This window comes from Rhinoderma darwinii, chromosome 8 (assembly GCF_050947455.1).
Source record: "Rhinoderma darwinii isolate aRhiDar2 chromosome 8, aRhiDar2.hap1, whole genome shotgun sequence".
NCBI lineage: Eukaryota > Metazoa > Chordata > Amphibia > Anura > Rhinodermatidae > Rhinoderma > Rhinoderma darwinii.
In genome coordinates, this window is record NC_134694.1 from 92,426,585 (window position 1) to 92,446,426 (window position 19,842).

At 38.1% G+C, this 19,842-nt stretch overlaps 1 protein-coding gene and 1 long non-coding RNA gene across 3 annotated transcripts in view; both read left to right on the plus strand.

Annotated features, from left to right (window-relative positions):
* Window positions 1-1,486: 1,486 nt before the first annotated feature.
* Window positions 1,487-19,842, plus strand: part of LOC142658763 (uncharacterized) — a 56,191-nt gene continuing 37,835 nt past the window's right edge. For both annotated transcript variants that reach the window (XR_012850177.1, XR_012850176.1), the window contains exon 1: window positions 1,487-1,571. This is a non-coding gene — a long non-coding RNA (uncharacterized LOC142658763). The remainder of the gene's footprint in view (window positions 1,572-19,842) is intronic.
* SOX3 (SRY-box transcription factor 3) lies at window positions 5,721-7,394 on the plus strand. The gene has a single exon (XM_075834368.1). The coding sequence runs from the start codon at window positions 5,826-5,828 to the stop codon at window positions 6,747-6,749; it is 924 nt and encodes a 307-aa protein (XP_075690483.1). The 5' UTR covers window positions 5,721-5,825; the 3' UTR covers window positions 6,750-7,394.

Here is a 19,842-nt window from a genome sequence, read left to right on the forward strand (position 1 = left end):
CTCCCATGTGTAACAAGTTTTATTTTAGGCTCAGAGCCTTCGTTGCAGATCTTGTCAAAACGGCGAACACCTCAGTGGAACACGATGGACCCTATTGAAAGTCAATAGGGTCTGTCGGGTGCCGGTTGCATCCGTCATGTGATGGATATGGATATGTGTTGTGGTTTTCGTTATAAACGGGAACCTCAATGCAAGTGTAAACAGATCCTTTTGTTCTCTACTTCATAAATTTGTTGTAACTTGAACTAGAGAAAAGTATATGTGACAGTTCTAGCATGCCATCCATATACAACTTTAATCAATTTTTATACAAGCGCAATACAGGTGCATTTTTGTGCTCGGATTAAGGCCGCAAAATCGTAAGCCCAACCACAGGTTTGATGATCTGAACTAACAGCACCCAAACTAACAGTGGGCCTGAATTTGGTGCAGAAAAGTTCTAGTATTACGCTCATATAAAACTGGCCTCAGGTCTTTTTACAAGTTTCTCACAATCGGAACACGTACATATATTAGGGTTTATATTAAAGTCGCAACATACTTCAATTATAGGGTTCTTTGGTGATCTAAGTTCAGTTAAGTAGAAGTGTTTGGGGGTTGCAGCTGTAATACCGACCCTAAAATGCTACCATGTGAGATCAGCCTTTGGCCTAGATCACACATGGTTTTGATGCAGTTTTTGGCTCCGTTTTTTAACCAAACACAGGAGAGGACACAAAAGAAAAAGATACATCTGTCTTTTTTTTTATACCTTTCCTTTCTTTTGGATCCACTTCTGGCTTTGGCTCAAAATTCTGAGCCAAAAACTGCATCAAGTGTGTGTGTGTGATCCTGGCCTTATTGTGTTAGTAACCACTGCTGTATAAATATTTGTACAAATGTCACATGTAAAGTATATAAAAAAAATATGCTATTATTTTTTACCAATTGTGTAAAAAACAAAAACAAACAAAAAAAAAACAAGCTTATTATGTAATGTATGACCTCTAGATTTTTTTTATTTTTTTTTGTGTATGTAGCAGTGCAGTAGCTGATGGCAGTAACGCTAGAAATAAATTCAGACTGTGATAAAAATGTTACACTATTGAGTCAACTGTTTAACCTCTTCTCATGGAAAACGAAATCTATCAGCTTGTCTCAGTCACGTTTATCTTACAGCTAGCTACACACAACTATAGCCATGCTGAGACATGTAGTTCCACACACAAACTTCCTCTCTTGTATATGAAGCCTAATTAGAATAAGACCTTTAATGTGAACTATAGATATCCATAAACATCACAGTTTAATCAAATTCTCCCCTGACTGAGTCTGTGCATAGGACACTGCATCTAGGAATAAATCCGTATCTAACAGAGGTTGTTGTGAGCGCATTTCACCAATAGAGGGCGCAATTGCAACACAGTCAATACTGAATTTTCTGTAACCATTTGTGTTACAGTCTTATTGCAGCTAACTGCTCATCATTCTTTTTATCAAATTACTAACCTGTTAGCAAGCCTGGCATTTAACTAATAAGGACGGTGCAATCATATAATAACTGAATATTGGAAGACATATACCTTAAAGCGGTAAGTAAGGAGAAGATCTTGCATTTCATGCATCAGTGTTCAATAGAATAATTATAGGGATTAAGATATTTCACGTAAATTATGATTATTTACTAACAACTCTAATCTGCGTTTAATTATTCTGTATTATAATGAATTTATGATGCATTCACTTAGATCCTTACATGATATAAATGAAGCCCTTGAGAAATTACCTCTCTGGTTTCTCAGAAAATTAATTCAGGCATTTCTATTTCAAATCCCCCTTTCTGTCTCTTTCTGAAAACGTCTCTATTAAATGTGTTTAATTTGCAGATTAATGGATAAAGAAAATATTCCCCAATAGGACATTTGTAATTAATTGCAATAATTATAGCACGGGAGGCATTTAGGAAATCAATTTAATGTAATTATTAAGTTGTGATACTTTATTAAAACCACTTTAGCTAGTTAGGAAGAATGGCATGAATTATACACTCATTCAATTGGCGGCCGGCAATTCTGACTATTATTATTATTTTAATTTTTTTTTCATTATTATTATTTTATTATTATTATTATTATTATTATTATTCGTTTGCTATTATAAGTGCTGTGGTTCAGGGATATGATGATATATCTAAAATCTCTATGATGGAAATAATTTCTTGCAAACAGATTTGGAAATAAAATGTGGCACATCTCTATTTTATTCCTCCTTAAGTGCTGCTGCAAGACACTTGTCAGTGATTGACATGGGATGTATTCTTGTGCTAATCTTGGAAACTGTGTCCCGGTGAATGGGCTTTGCCTATGTCCCTGATAAGGCAGGTTCACATCTATATGGCTGACTGGGTCCCCTTAGGATCCGGATGTTTGAAGAAATGTTTAAGAAAAAAAGACTTCAGAGGGAGTTACCTCTGTAAAGTGGTCACAATACTCTCAGAACACTTTCAACCCCAACCAATAAAATGACAAAAATAAAGTGGACTTTAAGGCACACTTCTTTTATATTACACAACTGTCTTGTACAAGTGTAGTCTATGGTGATCTATATATAAAGTATAGCGTGAAACACATGCACACATTATATATATATATATATATATATATATATATATATATATATATATATATATAATCAGGAGATAGATATATAGATAGATAGATAGATAGATAGATAGATAGATAGATAGATAGATAGATAGATAGATAGATAGATAGATAGATAGATATCGCATATCTAGCTTTCTATCTGAACTTTGCGACCCTAATTTGCAGACCCTTTGCATCTGCAAAACGAACAATGAGGAATTATAGGATGATCCGTTTCTTGCGAGCCCTCTACTTTCCCCTCTTTACTCTTATGACATGCTTAGCTAATTTTATTATTTATTGGTGAAGTGTTAATTGGTGTTTTGTGAAGTGTAAACCCCTAAGGGAGGATTATATTGTACTGTCTGCAGGCACCTGTAATATCTCTGGGATTTCCTAGTGTAAATGGTCCTTGTAATATGTGGTTATTATTACTATAGGGTCACAGTAATGAAACTTATAATAGATCCACATACTGTTATTGCCACCTAAATATAAAAAAGTGTATAAATATAAGTGGATGTGTATTTGTCGGTATAGAGTTGTGTTTTTGACTGATCCAAAAATGTTGGTCATTTTATGGTGCTCAGACGGTTTTTTCTCCTTCTGAAATTTTTACTGATTGTTATAAAGAATTATATCAAAAGCATAAAAATAATTCATTGATTGAATTATTATTATAATAATATTAATAAAATATCAATAATTATATTAATAGTTCATGTAGTAGTATTTCTAGTATTAGTATGACATTAATATCCTCGTATTTAATAACATAGAGCTGTTGATGTGCTCCTGTACAGTCCTCCTGTAGTTTATAGTAATGTTTTATAGAATCCCCCCCAGCTTTGTATGTCAGGGGCACAGCTGCTTGGCATCCCTGTTTGAGATGAGTTTTGTTTGGCACAGCACAGCCTGTAAGACAAGATGTAAGGATGACCACCTGTGTATGTCTCTTCTGATCCTATAAAGTCTCATAAAAGCGGCTAATAGCAAATAACCTGTGGCTCTGCAGCTATTATGTTCCCTGGGATAACTGGCTGGGATCTGTAGTTCTACAACAATGGATAGGGGCTCGAAGTTCCCAGCCAATTAAGCAGAAAAATTTACATGTCGGATCATCTCAAATTAACCATTTAAATGCTCAGGATTCTGTTTGATTCCATTTTAGAGAATGAAAATTATTTTTAAATATTCGTTTCTCTTTTTTTGAGAGGGATGAGAGTTAAAAAATGTTAATACTGAATGGGACTTCGATGGCAAGTGTCAATAATTATATGTTGCAATATCTGTGGCTGTGAGGATGACTGGGAAAATATTAATTTCAGCTCCACTGGGACTTTATGATTCTAATCCTAATTTACAAAGATAAAACTAAAAGGCAAACAACAACATAGAGATAAATAAAAAATTATATATATATATAATTTCAAAAGAAATTGTGTACATGTAACCAACAGTAACGTGTACTATAGCGTGTGTATATGTATATATAGAGCATATATTTTTGTTTAAATCTCACTCATTTCCCATATAAAACTTTGGAGATCAGTCTCAGCGAGTCCCATTCTGAGCCCCTCTGCAGGCTGTCTAGCAGGTAGTTGCGGGAGGGGGAGGGGGAGTGAATATGGCCCTATGATTGACATTTCTGGCCTCCCCCAAACTTTCTTTTCACTGGCAAAGGCTTAATGTTACCATGGAAAACGGATTCTCCCGCCAGCCCATCCCCCCACCTGCAGCCAGCTGGAAAAAAAAAACCAAAGACCTGGGAGGCGGGATCCACATCCCACAAATTATAGGGAAATTCAAACTTTCCAATGGACACAGCTGAGGGTCCGAGAAAATTGGGAATTGTATACACGCACAAATGTGCAGGTCTCATTGTTGTGTTTCTATGCTGAACCGTGAAATATAGATTACTTTATACCAGGTTATAGGTACCAATCCTAAAACTGATGATATGTAAATCCCAAGTTACTCCCTACATGTTAGAGTAACATACTATTGCTGTATTAAGTGCAGGCTGGGTGTATTGTTGTTCACTATACCCTCATATACCTGTAGCCATGCGAAACTAAAGCACCTGTATCCCCCTATAAGCCCCCATTAACAAGAGTGGAACTTTATGCTGCGCATATGCAAGTACAATGGGGGTGCTCAACATCACTTGTCACCCACAATATTGACTTCTAAACACAAGACTATTAACACTAACACCTGCCATCCTTCTAAATTACTACTAGCAATCTTTTAGTGTTTTCATGGATAAACCTGCTACTACAAGACACCTGAATAGGTGCAAACAGCTTCCTTTTATATGGTCTCAGTGCTACAGAGAAGCCTAATGTGTAAAAAGCTCTGATAAAATAGGTCGGATTGAGAACAAACCTTTTCATGTGCTTCACAAAATCTGTTTACTTTGTCATTGTAATGCCTGCTTACTGATAGAGGGACGATAGTGCGGACATCGCTGCCAATGAACCGGTTCAACGAGTTTATATATATATATATATATATATATATATATATATATATATATATATATATATACATACATATATGAGTTTCCTAATATAATTTATTGCTGCACTAGTAAATTCAAAGCTTATATGTGCGTAACTATAAACATTTGTGTGTGCATGCATACATATGTGAGAGTATATACAGTGTCCTGATAGATATATATAATTTATCAGGATCGTTTACTTTGCAGGTATTAAACTTGTATTTTGTACAAGTACATAGGAAGCGTTTACTGTGACGGTAACTCCCTGGTGGTGCAGCGTTGAGCCCTGGACTGATGCCAGTCTGGAATGATTGAGCTTGCAGTTGTTACACAGAACCCACTGAGATATAAGTGTGACAGTAATAATTTCATAACTTGATTTGGAATAATTGAAGATTAACTATTTCTAGTGTTGGAGTGGGAGGAACTTTAATGAGATGAGCTGTGGGACACGGTACAAGGTAGGGAAGGGTTAACCTGCTCCTGAAATGTGAGAGGGGGGTTGGGCTGTTGGGCTTGCACCGGATTGGCTGCTAGGATGTGATTAAAATGCGGTCACTCAGAAACTCAGCACTTCTTAACTAGGGAAGTTTGTGTGCAGCGATCAGACCGTCCCGTAGAGAGACACGCTGAAGTCTTCTCCTTGTCTCCTCCACTGGGTTTCCTGCGATCCCCTGACCAACCTTCAGCTACAAATGTATAGCATGCTGGATACAGACATCAAGAGCCCTGTGCAGCAATCCAATGCACAAACTGGGGGTCCTGGGACTCCAGGGGGCAAGGGCAATGCGACCACTCCTGACCAGGACAGAGTCAAGAGACCCATGAATGCCTTCATGGTCTGGTCTAGAGGGCAAAGGAGAAAGATGGCACAGGAGAACCCTAAGATGCATAACTCTGAAATCAGCAAGCGGCTGGGTGCGGACTGGAAGCTCCTGAGCGATGCGGAGAAGAGACCCTTCATAGACGAGGCCAAAAGACTGCGAGCAGTCCACATGAAGGACTACCCGGATTACAAGTACAGACCCAGGAGGAAGACCAAGACCCTCCTAAAAAAGGACAAATATTCTTTACCTGGCAATCTCTTGGCTCCAGGTGTAAGCCCAGTAGCCAGCGGAGTTGGAGTTGGCCAGAGGATAGACACTTATGCCCACATGAATGGTTGGACTAATGGGGCTTACAGCTTGATGCAGGACCAGATTGGCTACACTCAACATCCTGGCATGAACAGCCCTCAGATTCAGCAGATGCACAGGTATGATATGACTGGTCTCCAGTATAGCCCGATGATGTCTTCTGCTCAGACGTACATGAACGCAGCTTCTACCTACAGCATGTCACCAGCAGCCTACAACCAGCAAACCTCTACAGTCATGAGCCTGGGATCCATGGGGTCGATCGTCAAGTCGGAACCAAGTTCTCCTCCACCTGCAATCACTTCTCACAGTCAAAGAGCTTGCTTAGGAGACCTGAGAGATATGATCAGCATGTACCTTCCTCCAGGTGGAGATGCAAGCGACCCATCTTCCCTCCAGAACAGCAGACTGCATAGTGTCCATCAACATTACCAAACTGCAGGGACTGGGGTTAATGGCACTGTACCACTAACGCACATTTAAGTAAGACTTTGGTTCTTCAAAAGACACTTTGCTTGCCTGACAAGCATTTCAGAATGCAGAAAACTTGAGGACAAGGAATCAAAAAGGGTGGTTTGTTTTTCTTTGTTTTTTTTTGTGTACAAAGTTTGCGCAAACTTTCCTTATAGAGCACAACATGCTGGGTATTTGGGGGGTCCTCTGCGTGAGGGTGACCGCTAAATATGAGCTTTTCTTTTTAAATAAGGATCTTGTATCTTGAGTTCTAGAAGTTTAAATCGGGACTTTTAACCATAATTCAATGTTTACACGTTTTCTTGAGGCGCTCAAGATTTTCTTGAGTTTTATCAAACTGTAGATTTTATCATTAACTCTTAGACTTTACAAAAAAAATGTGCGGGTCGCAAACGCAAGAATTATTTTAAATATTTTTTTTCCTTATAATTTATAGTAAGTTGTATTTTTTTTCTTCTCTGTATAAACTTGTACATTTTTTGTTTGAGTTTGTCCTTTTTTTTTTTTTTTTTTTTTTTTTTCATGAAGTTTTACTGTGAATTGTTTAACATATCAACGAAGAATTAGTTTTTGTTTTTTTTGTTTTACTTGGTTTTTACAGACTTTTGAGTTGAAAGTAAAAACACAAATCAATAAATTTTCTAAGAGGAATAACCGAAGACTCTTCTTTACTGCATGAACGATTGTTTTTTGTTTTTTTTTATCTGACTGCGTGTATAATTTGTACTATAATTTAGACCCCTTCACACCTGTTGATAGAGATATCATATATATATTGTAAATGTAACATTTGCCAGACGTTCTTGGCTTTTTTGTTATGAAATATAAACGGATGCGATCCGATCCTGGTGTGGGGTGTTTTTTTTTTTTTCAGGATCCGTTTGGTCTACAAGTTTACACCTAATGTTCAATCGTTGTGAACCTTGTCAGGTTGCACGTGCAAAATATACAACAAAGATTTAAGTGCCCTTAATTTTTTTTCACGTCCTGTGTTGTGAGTTTAGATTTTTACACGGAGTAACAGCAAAGAAGGGAAGAAAATGTAATTTTAAATGATATAATTTGTAAGTGTGATACCCCAATCTCTCATTTAGAAAAACCTCTTCACCAGAAATTCACTACAAATAGCTTGTTTTTACAGATATTTACTTCTATATGAGGTAATGGACAGAATCCTATCTGGTGTTGACTAAAAATGAAATATTTAAATTCTATACTTTATTAAATACAAAAATCGATGTAGTAGGAATTAGATTTTGTTTAATATTAGTAGAACCTGTTAAACTTGGGTTTTTATGGTATTGCAGAAACCAATCTGCTTAATGTCAAACTATTAATTCCACAACAAGTTAATGTCTTTCCAGCTATTAACTGAATTATTTGCTAATCTTTCTTATGCCATGGTGCACCTGATAAACGGTAAAATCTGATGCATCAGTGTTTTTTAAACATTGACTTGGTGTGTAATGAAATTAAAATAGAACTCTAATTACATATAATTCATTGCAATTCTAGTGAATATGATAAAATAAAATCAATGGGGGAGGGGGTAAATGTGCAGACCCAATGCTTGGGAATTGCTGCATTGACCAGTAAGCAGGGGTGATATGAATATGGAAAATGACTGACTGAGGTTGCTTGTCACAGCTGTCTTCTCTAGCCCCCACCTGCCATCTGTTGCTTAAAGAAGTGCAGTTCTCTTTCCTTTGAACAACTCAAACTAGAGTCTGTTTGTATGAAGTATTAAAGGGACCGCAGCTTCACATATACCAATAGCAGACAGTTGCTTTAGGAACTTATTATATTTAGGAATATATTCTATTGAAAATTTAAAATGCATAAAAATATTTTTTTTTTTTTTCTGACCTTCCTCCGATTATTTTATACACAGCAGTATAGTAGCAAAACGCTGGGATTCCATAAAAACATAACATTTACTGAGACAGTCTAGAGTATGTTAAAATACATATGACCAACGTATCTAGTTATGAAAATATACATAAATATTATACCTGGATCTCCTGTACAGTCAAAAAATATATACTGTCCAGCCTTATACTGTCTTTAAACTCTGAACAGTGTGTAGAGGTGTACACCATTCTAAAGAAGGATAAATTGATAATACAAATAAACAAGGGAAAAACATTAAGAAACATATGTACAGTTAGTGTCATACTCTAATTTAGAAGTGAAGGGGTGGGGATAGAAAAAAAGACCCATTTAAAATGTGCTGTAGACCTCAAACTTCTAACTGAATTGTGTCAAAATACAGCAGAGTTGTGTGGGGAAATGTGAAACAAAGTTATTATATGGGAATTATCATCCATTCTGCTGTCATGCATATCTGTCCATGATAATACACAAAAGGGGAGAGCACTTTCTAACATATTTTTTTTTATTTCAGCTAAGGAATGCTCTTTGGCATTAGTTTATTCTTTAGAAATTAATAGGATAATTTGACTGATCCTTCATACCAATTGTTCTCACCAAAAAACATACTGTAAAACTGGGCATGCCCTAACATTTAAAATGTTGTAAATGAGAAATATCTTTAATGAACGATAATATAAATGAATTCGCCCTTCCCTGATTTTTCTAAATATATCCCAAAATAATTTTTTTATTTATTAGGAATGCAAAGACAATTTATTTAGGACACCTGAATAACACACTTAAAAAATATTTTGACTTATCTTTCTTTTTTTCCCATTTATTTGCTTATTAACTTGTGCCTGACCGGTGTTACTCACTACATATATATGCGAAAGTCATTTTTCTCTCTCGTTTGCATATCTGACTGGAGAACAATTTGATTAATTCTGCTTTGTGGAAAAAAAAAATTTGAAAAAAATGTCAAGAGGCAATTAACTTTTTAAAATTCAATTACCGGCATCTAAAATAGTCAACTTCCAAACACTTAGCGGAGTTTGATATGTCGGATTAATGAGTATATTGCAATGTGTAATCTGCAGGTAAAAACACAGCTAATAACTCTGGCTACATGGAGTCTAGAAAACACAGCCCTAAAGAGTCAGGTTCGGACGCGGCAGAATTTTTCCGCTGCAAATGTTGGTGCAGATTTGGGGCAATTACGCAACTAATCTGCACCAACATTTGCATATTTGACAGGTAATTCAGTCGTTGCAGAAAACACAGCGGACTTGCCATAGATTTCAGTTTTTGCATTGCAAAGGCTGAAATACGCAGTGAAATTCCGCTTCTTCTCCGCAACAGACAGTGCATGCTGCAGACTGAAAATTCTGCACCGCAGCATATGGTCCGCAGCGGAGTTTTCCACAATGTCTGCATGAAGATAAATAAACTGTCTGCAGCGGAATTCCACAACAATTCCACCATGTCTGAATGTGCCCTTAAGGGTATGTTCACACGCTTAACAAAAAACGTCTGAAAATACGGAGCTGTTTTCAAGGGTAAACAGTCCCTGATTTTCAGAAGTTTTTTGAACAACTCACGTTTTTCGGGGTGTTTTTTACAGCCGTTTTTAGAGCTGTTTTCATTGGAGTAGGAGAAAATGGCTCCAAAAACGTCCCAAGAAGTGTCCTGCACTTCTTTTGATGAGGCTGTAATTTTATGAGCCGTCTTTTGACAGCGACGCGTAAAATGACAGGTCGTCGGCACAGTACATCGTAAAGCCCATTGAAAGTAATGGGCAGATGTTTGCCGACGTATTGGAGCCGTTTTTTCAGACGTAATTCGAGGTGTAAAACTCCTCCATTACGTCTGAAAATAGGTCGTGTGAACCCAGCCTAAGTGATCTATCCTATCCATATATCTATCGAAAAAGATTATGCTTTTTATTTGAGCTCCCAATATTAGGAAATCTAATGGTATTTTTAGCATTGTTCATATAACTCATCTGTACAACTTAATAATGGGATAGCAGTTTGTGGCCCTTACGTTTACATGAGCACGAGGGTTGAGAACACATTCACACTAATATTTTTCTTTCAAAATTGTTTACATAAGTTTTGTCGGAAAAGATAATTTGAGTGAACCCATTCATTAACATGGGCTACAGATTGATGCAAAAAATATATCAGCTTTCATCAGTTTGTAGGACTTCAGTGAGGGGCTGCTTATCACAGAATAAAAAAAAACAGAAAACTCTGAATGCTACTTCTTTGGGTACTGACAATAGGACAAGCAAGCTAATTACGACATACGTTACCTGGAGAGCTTCAGAGATTCTTGGATTGCAAACTATATTTTAGTATCTGTAGCCCTAGTAACAAGGGATCAAAATTGGTACAAGTTTAGCAAGTCATTATTATATGTAGAGTACAACTGTCCCAAATAATACAAATTAAAATGTTTGCAGTAAAGAAGTAAAATATTGTTTACCCATGCACTACAGAACATGTGCAATAAAGGTGTATGATGTTTCATGGCTGCTTTTTCACTTGAAGAAGACCTAACCTTTCAGGCGACTTTTCAGAATAAGCTCTCATATGTGTGAATATGAGGAATAACACTACTTCTGGTCATTATATTATTATTCTGCACTATTTAGCAGTTTTCCCTCTGCGAGCTCTATCTCTAAGGGCTTATTCAGACGAACGTATAATACGTCCGTGCTACGCACGTGATTTTCAGGCGCGTCGCACGGACATATGTTAGTCAATGGGGCCGTTCAGACTGTCAGTGATTTTCATGCAGCGTATGTCCGATGCGTAAAACTCACGACATGTCCTATATTTGCCAGTTTTTGCCCGCAGCCATGCATCATATGCTGATGACACACGGAGCTTTTGCAGAACTTTTGCGCGCGCAAAACGCACACGCTTCTGAGAATCTGGCCTAATTCTCAGTTGTCTCTGATCTAGTAGGCGGGGCCTAATGGCTATCATGTCTTCTATACACTGCACATATAGAAAAGGAGGATCCTGCTCTCCCATCTCTGTTATATAGAAGCTGTAGCAGCAGCATAGAGGGCATTATACAGCAGTAATGAGCTGTGTAGCTGTGAATCTTGCACTGGGGTGAGATGTAACACTTACTATAAGCAGCTGCAGCATCTGAGTCTGTGTCTCTCTGAATCTCCCTCCTCTCCATAGACTCCTGTAACTTGATCCCTCAGAGAGCTGATAGTCCATCTTGTCTTAAACAGACATAAAAAGCAATAAATTCAGAGTAAGTGAACTGTTAGGGTATATGCACACACACTAATTACGTCCGTAATTGACGGACGTATTTCGGCCGCAAGTACCGGACCGAACCCACTGCAGGGAGCCGGGCTCCTAGCATCATAGTTATATACGATGCTAGGAGTCCCTGCATCTCTGCAGGACAACTGTCCCATACTGTATTCATGTTTTCAGTACGGGACAGTAGTTCCACGGAGAGGCAGGGACTCCTAGCATCGTATATAACTATGATGCTAGGAGCCCGGCTCCCTGCAGTGGGTTCGGTCCGGTACTTGCGGCCGAAATACGTCCGTCAATTACGGACGTAATTAGTGTGTGTGCACATACCCTTAGAAGGGGGGGGGAGAAGAAGCTTGATAACTAGAGAAAGAGGCATTTTTCTCTAACTAGATATATCACAAAGTTTATTATATTCGCTTTTACTATTGTTTCATGCACAGTTTGTTCAAAGTCCAATTCCTATTTAAAGGAAAACACTGGAGAAAACCTTTATACTGTGTTTTGATAAATACAGAGCCTGAGGGGGCAGTGCATGTCAGGGATTCATATAACACCAAACAAAGAATCCCTTGGTCACGCACCTCCCCTTCAGACTCTGCACCAGGCATAACACAGTGGCGCATATTTACTATTGCTGTCTATTAATTTGACAGCGTAAACATAGATCAGGCAGTCACAAAATTTATCACAGCGGTACATGCTATATGATAATTTTCGCGCAACTTGCATGACCTGTTAGCCACTTTTCTCTTCCTTAGACCACTTTTGATTTGGCTTGGTTTGTGCCACAATTTTGTGCCATAGCCCCTATAAACCCCATAAGACTCTACATATGTAGCGAAACATGTCGGGGAGGGGGGGGGGGGGGGTGGGCTGACTGCTTTTAGCACAATGCTCCGCTGATAGATAATCCTAATATTACCAGACAGTGTAGGCCCAGCGTACTGCAGCCGCTGGCTTAGACACCAGGAGATACTTACCCACCAGTAATACAGTACATATAGGCATTTTGCCTTATAGGTTATATACTGTCAGGTAGCATTGATCATTTTAATTATAATAATGTGTGGTTTCTCTACTTTGTTCTAAACTGAACTAATAAAAGTTATTTTTTAAACTAAAAGAATTCTCTTGTATAGGTAGTTGGCAAGTAGGGTTTTTCTTGCCTTTGGCAAACAGTGTTTAGTATTGTTCATGTGCCCGCCAACTACTAGGATCTTTCTAGTACCTTGTTTTTCCAAACATTCGCGCATTATAATCCAAACCCCCTTTCTGGTAAACCACACACCCTTTTTAAGACATTTTTAAAAGGTGTCTAGCGAGATGCAAACATCAAAATTGCTTCAAAACTTGACACATTTTTAGACACATTCTAGACATAGTAGTACATTTGCCCCCGTGTATCAGTTCTGCTCGGAGTGTTCCTTTAGAAGTCATCAATAGTCTTGTTTAAATTACTAATTTTTTAATATCGATGAGCTGCAATACCAGGCACTGTGTGTGGACAAGGGTGGTGTCGTGTGAGGGTAAAGACCAGTGATATGCTGTCAATATTGAGACTAAGGTCCCATGCACACAAACTTATTTTTGTGGCTGCAATTCACCCGCAAATCTGCGGGTAAATTGCGGCCCATTTATTTCAATTGGCCCATGCACACGACTGTGGTTTCCACGGTCCGTGCATTGCCCGGGATCCTGGACCGCCAAAAAATAGGACATGTCTTATTACGGCCGCATTTTGCGGTCCAGGCTCGTTGAAATGAATGCACACGGCAATGTGCACGGCCCGCGATTTGTTGGCGGCCGTGGGTGACACTCCGCGTCCGTCTGAGGCGCAAATCACGGCCCGTGCACACCACTACGGTCGTTTGCATGAAGCCTAAGACATCCCCTTCATGCCGGGTACTATTATAAAGTTCCTTTTCACTGAAGAAGACTATTATGGAGGACAATTTTATATTAGTTTGGGAGTAAAAAATTATCACAACAGAAAATCCTTAAAACATGGAAGCTATTATATTTAAGTTCACCTATAATCCCTTATGATCTGTCTACATATTTATAAAAAGTCATTAAAGATAGGGCTCAATTCTGAGGCGTGGCACAATATTGCGGCTATGGGGCCAGGTAGCAATTAAATTGTGCCAGTTATCTAAAGGTCCTTCCACCATTTTTATTAGCACAAATTACTTTTTTTTTTGTCTGTGATGGTGAAAAGGGATGTGACCTAGTCACACAAGTGCAATTGATTCACTAAATGTTCTCTGAAACCTTCTTAAAAGAGTGGCAAGGAATATTGCCAAGTGAGAACTAATTGTTCAGTAGTGAGAGCCATGTTCCTCATAGTTTTTGGAAATGCAGGTCTCAAAAACTGTATCAAACTGCCTTGTGTGAACATCTACCTGTGGAGACTTCTCTCTATTATTTGTTTCTTTGGTATAGCTTAAAATGGCCGAGTAGATACTTTTTCTAATGTATATTTTATTACAAAACTGTGACCAGTTTTAAGCTATTATTTACTATAGATAGACAATAAACTAGGAAGGCCATGTTGGCATGCCACTATAACTTTGACTAAATCAGAAATCCCAGAACTGCCTGTCACTTCCTCACTTATGGCAGCATATGCGAAATGGGCATTTAGAAAGGGTTTGTGTGAAAGTCAATAGTATAGTGTTTATGGATTGGCTGGATGGTTGTTTGTCATATATGTTAAGTAGCTGCTCTGGTAATATACACTTGTGCGTATTGGGTTGACTTACCTCATAAAACAGGAGAACCAGATGTTGGTTCTCAAATGGACAAGAGGGCCGATACCATGGTGACTTCCATGCCTATTAGTGCAGCAGTAACTGACCACATGCAGTAAAAGAGCAGCCATCTGGAGACATTATCTGCACACATTTTCATCATTAATCAAATAATTTATTCAACATTTTTCATGGGCATGAAGATCATTGTTGAACTACATATTACAGCATTTGCCCCATTGCGTCATAATTCTGCAGACATTGGCAATGCCATGCCAATGCAATCGATGAAGCTGGCATTAGTAAATAGAAGTCACTCACTATAGTGTGATCGGTACTATAAGTAACAAGACAATACAACATGGAAACTAAACACAAGTAATTTACATTACTGTTGTGTTGCTCTTTATTATGAGGCCTATTTTTTACAGATTAATATGAGGTGCCAGAATATGAGGTGAAAGGGGTTAAATCCCCATGGCAGTTGTCAGAGTGTGACTGTAGATTTATCACAGTAGCTTGAACTTCTTTGTTGAGCTAGAACACTGAGCACAGGCTGTTTTAAGACTCAGTGCCTTCATGCATAACCCCGGACAGGCGTAGACAATCTGTGGCTCTCCAACTGTTGTAGAACTTAGACTTTCTTTGTGTTCAGCCAGTTAGTTGTAGTGCAACAGAAACTGGTCCACCCATGTTGACTAAACCGATGCACTTCTAGAGATACCGGCAGTAGTAACCTGAGATACATGTAATGCATTAGCATGTTCTGGTGGCTTCAGCTCCATTTCTGCTTCTCAGTGCTGGTAGGTGTCACGGCTGTTTCGCTGTTTCTCTTTCACTCTACTCTACTCTAACCCCAATCTAAAGTCCTATAATCACCAAAACTAGTATAAACTTTTCTGACCAGTTTTAATAGCAGTAGCTTAACTATGATGAGAAACTTTCACATGTCCAGACAAGAGAGAGGGGGAAGGGGGATAGACAAAGAATACCAAGAGCACAAAGGAGGCTTTACATCGGATCCTGGTCCATTACCAATGTAATAAAGAGTATGTAAAGCCATAGATTTGTTCATAGTTTTATTTATAGGCACAGTAGACACTTGCCCATAGGTGACGGGGTCTGAAGGGGCACCAAATGCTCCCGACCTTTTCCTTTGCGGGTATCTTTCCTAATGAATGATCAGGAAAGGTAGTTTCCTTGGAAAGATCTGCTTCCTGCAGCTGACCTAACCAGAGTGCTTACATTAGAGCTGCTGACATGTGACAGTCACTTTATTTTTATCAGCAGATTAACAAATGCTGCACACTGAAAGCCCCTAATTGTTCTTTGGGCTCTCAATGTGCCTAGATTTCGAAAATGATCCTTGTCTAGTCCAATAACCCATATTCGCATACTAGAATAATGATACTTATTCAAAAAAAGAATTAAGGATGAACATAAATAATAAATTCTCCAAGGATTCCTGCTGGTCTAGGTTTCAGAACTACCTATAGTATCTATCATTTAGGGATGCCCCTTTACCTCCACCACCACCTTTATGGGCTATGTCAGAAGGACAGGAGCCTAAACCTGTTTATTTTGGGCAATCCTAGTTAGGAATTTCCCTTGCATATGTATTCATATACATATTGTAACACTTGTTATATGTTTAGTCAACAAAGGGACGTTGACTGCCACTTAGAAAAACAAAGACTATCTAGCTTGGCCCTGGAAAAAAAGTTTTATATAAGAACTTAGGAAATTCTGTGTTTTTCTTACAGTGATACCATCATGATAAAACAACCACAACTAAGCGGTGTTGTTTTTGGATGGTAAATACTCCCTTGAAAATGAACTAAAGGGTTTCTAGCACATTAATTAATTAATTGTGGTTGACTCAAAAGGAAGTCAACGTTATAATATTTTGAAAGTATTGGGTCAAAAAAGTCTAATATCCAATATCCCTGAATCTGATCCTTTTGTTCTGATAGGAGAAAAACCCCTACCAAAAGTATAATTGAAATAGACATACACGCTTGGTTAAGGGAGCCTGCATGTTTTTGTGGAGAAAGGGCAGGTAGATGTCGGCCGAGTGAGCGTTGGTCCGACAGCTATCTTGTGTGAATGGCTGACCTTAGTAAATCATACTGAGCAAGAGTTGTGGTTTACCACATGTGGCTATTAGGCCTCATGCAACTGACCATATTACAACTTAAATGTGCTCCAAGTTGTACGAAGCTGTGATACGCCACCCATAGATGTCTATGGGGCCATACTGTAAGTCTCTGAACTCATATAGAAAAAGTTCCATGCGTAATACAATGTCATACTGAGGCATCATACGGATGCACACCGAGTGCATCCATAATATACCTCTGTAGACACACTGTGTACCAGGATACACTCTGTCCATGTGTCTGACATGTGCATGAGGCCTTAAAGAGCTATTCTTCAATTCCCTTTCTTTCATCCTGATCCTCCTGCTTCATAAATGGAATGCAATAATTACAGTGAAGGCGGGCACTTAAATTGGCAGATCAGTGAGCGAGAGTAAGCAGGGGATGGAGGGTGTCACTCTGCTTGACAATGCAGATTTAGATGACATTCCGTGACTTCGAAAAGCTGGATGACACCTCCTATGGCCAATTTATTAGCTGCTACTAGTTAGTAGAATATTAAAAGACTTTGCACAAAAAAAAAACAACCTAATAGTTCCAGGTTTTTGTTTTTTTCCTAAATAGTAGAAGTAATAATGATTACACAAAAAAGCCATCTTCAATATGTAACCCAGAAAGGTCCTTACAAGTCAGGGATATTTGGTGGCTATGTAATACAAGTAATTCATTAATATTGAATATATATATATATATATATATATATATATATATATATATATATATTTAAATATATTTTTATATATATATTCAGCAATTTCTCTCTTATGTAGTAAATAGCTAAGAATGTTTCAGAAGTCGGCATTAATGTACTTTCAATTTATTTCAAAATAGGATCTTAATTGAACAGCTCTTCATACTGCTCTCCAAACAACTGTTATACAAGCGGGATAATGACCTGTATTTACCCAGCGCCTTTAAAACCGCACATTCAATTATAAAGCAGAGACATTCATTATGTCACTTTTAAGCTGGGATTCGGGCAGTGCATTTGTGTGCTATGGCTTTACTGGGAGGCCCATCCAGGGAAGAGTGAGGGTGTTCCATGGGAGAAAAGACTATTGTTATTTCTGTTCAATTATAGCTGAATTTGATTAGGACCAGTAATTCCAAGTGATCTTGTTTCTGTTGATAGTGGAGGCCGGAATAGAGCCTGTGACCTTAGGTAACCAACAGCCACGTATCTGAAAAAGTAAACTTTTTTTGGACACAATATTAGAATGGGCGAAAGTTATTTAATGTATGAGCATTCACAGTAATGAGTTCATCTGAAACATATAGGCATACAATGTCTACTGTACCTAAGCCTGGTGGTAAAGTGGTTGTCCAGCTAATAAACAAAATAAAAATTATGGCAGCTTAATGTGTGTACAAAAATAACAAAACAAGCAACAACAAAAGCTGTTAAATATCTCGCCACTCCAACGCCGATACTTACTTCGTCCTCATATATTTTCGTAAATAATCAATTGGCCTTCAATATTTAACTGCTCAGGCTTCATACACATGACTGTGCCCGTAATTACGACCCGTAATTACGGCCACGGCCCGCCACGGACAGCCGGACGTTTTTACGAGCCGTGCTACCATTATAAAGTATAGGAGCACAGTCCGTAAAATAAAAAAATAGGACATGTCCTATTTTTTTCGGCAGGTTTCTACAGCACGGACACCATCCCGTAGACATACGGGAAGGTGTCCGTCGGCCATAGAAATGAATGGGGCGATTTTACGGTTGTGTGCATGGGGCCTTAGACTGACATATGTAGTTTCGTTCTTAAAAAAGGTTATTTTCACAATTAAAAGTTTTTATATATAAAATGATCTACAAAAATGTATTCCCTAATAGGGCATATGGGCAGGGGTTTACCTTGATGAGACAACTCCTTTAATCCTTTCTTGTCCTGTGAAGTACTATTACAAACTGATTTAATAGTACGTCACAGTGATGGTGCAGGCATAGAAGATGTGCTTGCGCCATCACTTGCGGGTGCTGGCTGTATTATAGAGCCGACACCGCACTCTAATGGCTGGGATCAAAGATAACTCCAAACGTGGTAATTTAACACCTCTGTCCCACTATCGGTGTCAACACGACATAATCACAGGAGCGGTGATGGTTTGTCATGGCGGCCAGGGGCCTAACAATGTCCCCCAGGTCTGCCAGGTACATAAGCCTATTAGGCCCTGCCAGAGCCTGGATATACATGTGGCATATTTTTCCGCTGCGGATTTGGCCACAGAGAATCTGCCACAAAGTCTTCATCTATTATATGCGGCTTTGAATGTGGAAAAGACCAGACTTGCTGCAGATTTCACCCTTTGCTTTGCATGGGTGAAATTCCATTTCCCTATCCAGATCTGCAAATTCAAGGCAAAAAAAATATGCCACGTGTGAATCTAGATTAACATTGACAGGCATAATACATGGCAATACAGAAGTAATGCCATGGATTATAGAAATGATCAGAGGATCTCAATTTTAAGTACCCTAGCGGAAAAAAAAGTTGAATAACGGTTTTAGCATAAAATAAAAATAAATTCTAAGTAAAAAAAACAAAAACAACCCTTCTTCCATTACAAAGTTCTTTATTATTATTTTTATTTTATTTTTTAAAACTATACATATTTGGTATCACCACATCCATAACGACCTGTAAGATAACATGAACATATTACAGTTTGAATCCCCACGGTGAACCCCGTAAAAATAAAACGCCTAACATATACTGTTTTTTGTTCATCCTGCCTCGCAAAAAAAAAATGAATTAAAGCTGAAAAATTAAGCAAAAGTAGATAAACAGTAGAAAAATATTATAAATTTGGCATCACCATATTCATAACAACTTTATTCTGCGGTTCATGTTGTTTATACCACATGGTAAGCACCATAAAAACAAAACCCCAAAAAACAAGACATGAATTTAGTTTTTTCCTTCCCCTGAATTTTTTTTATAAAAGTTAAACAATATATTATATGTACCCCAAAAGGATGCCCTTATATGGCTAAATTGAAAAAAAGGAAAAAAGT

Excerpts from the sequence above, each read along its gene's own strand:
- SOX3 (XM_075834368.1), top strand. The coding sequence starts at position 5,826 with ATGTATAGCATGCTGGATACAGACATCAAGAGCCCTGTGCAGCAATCC.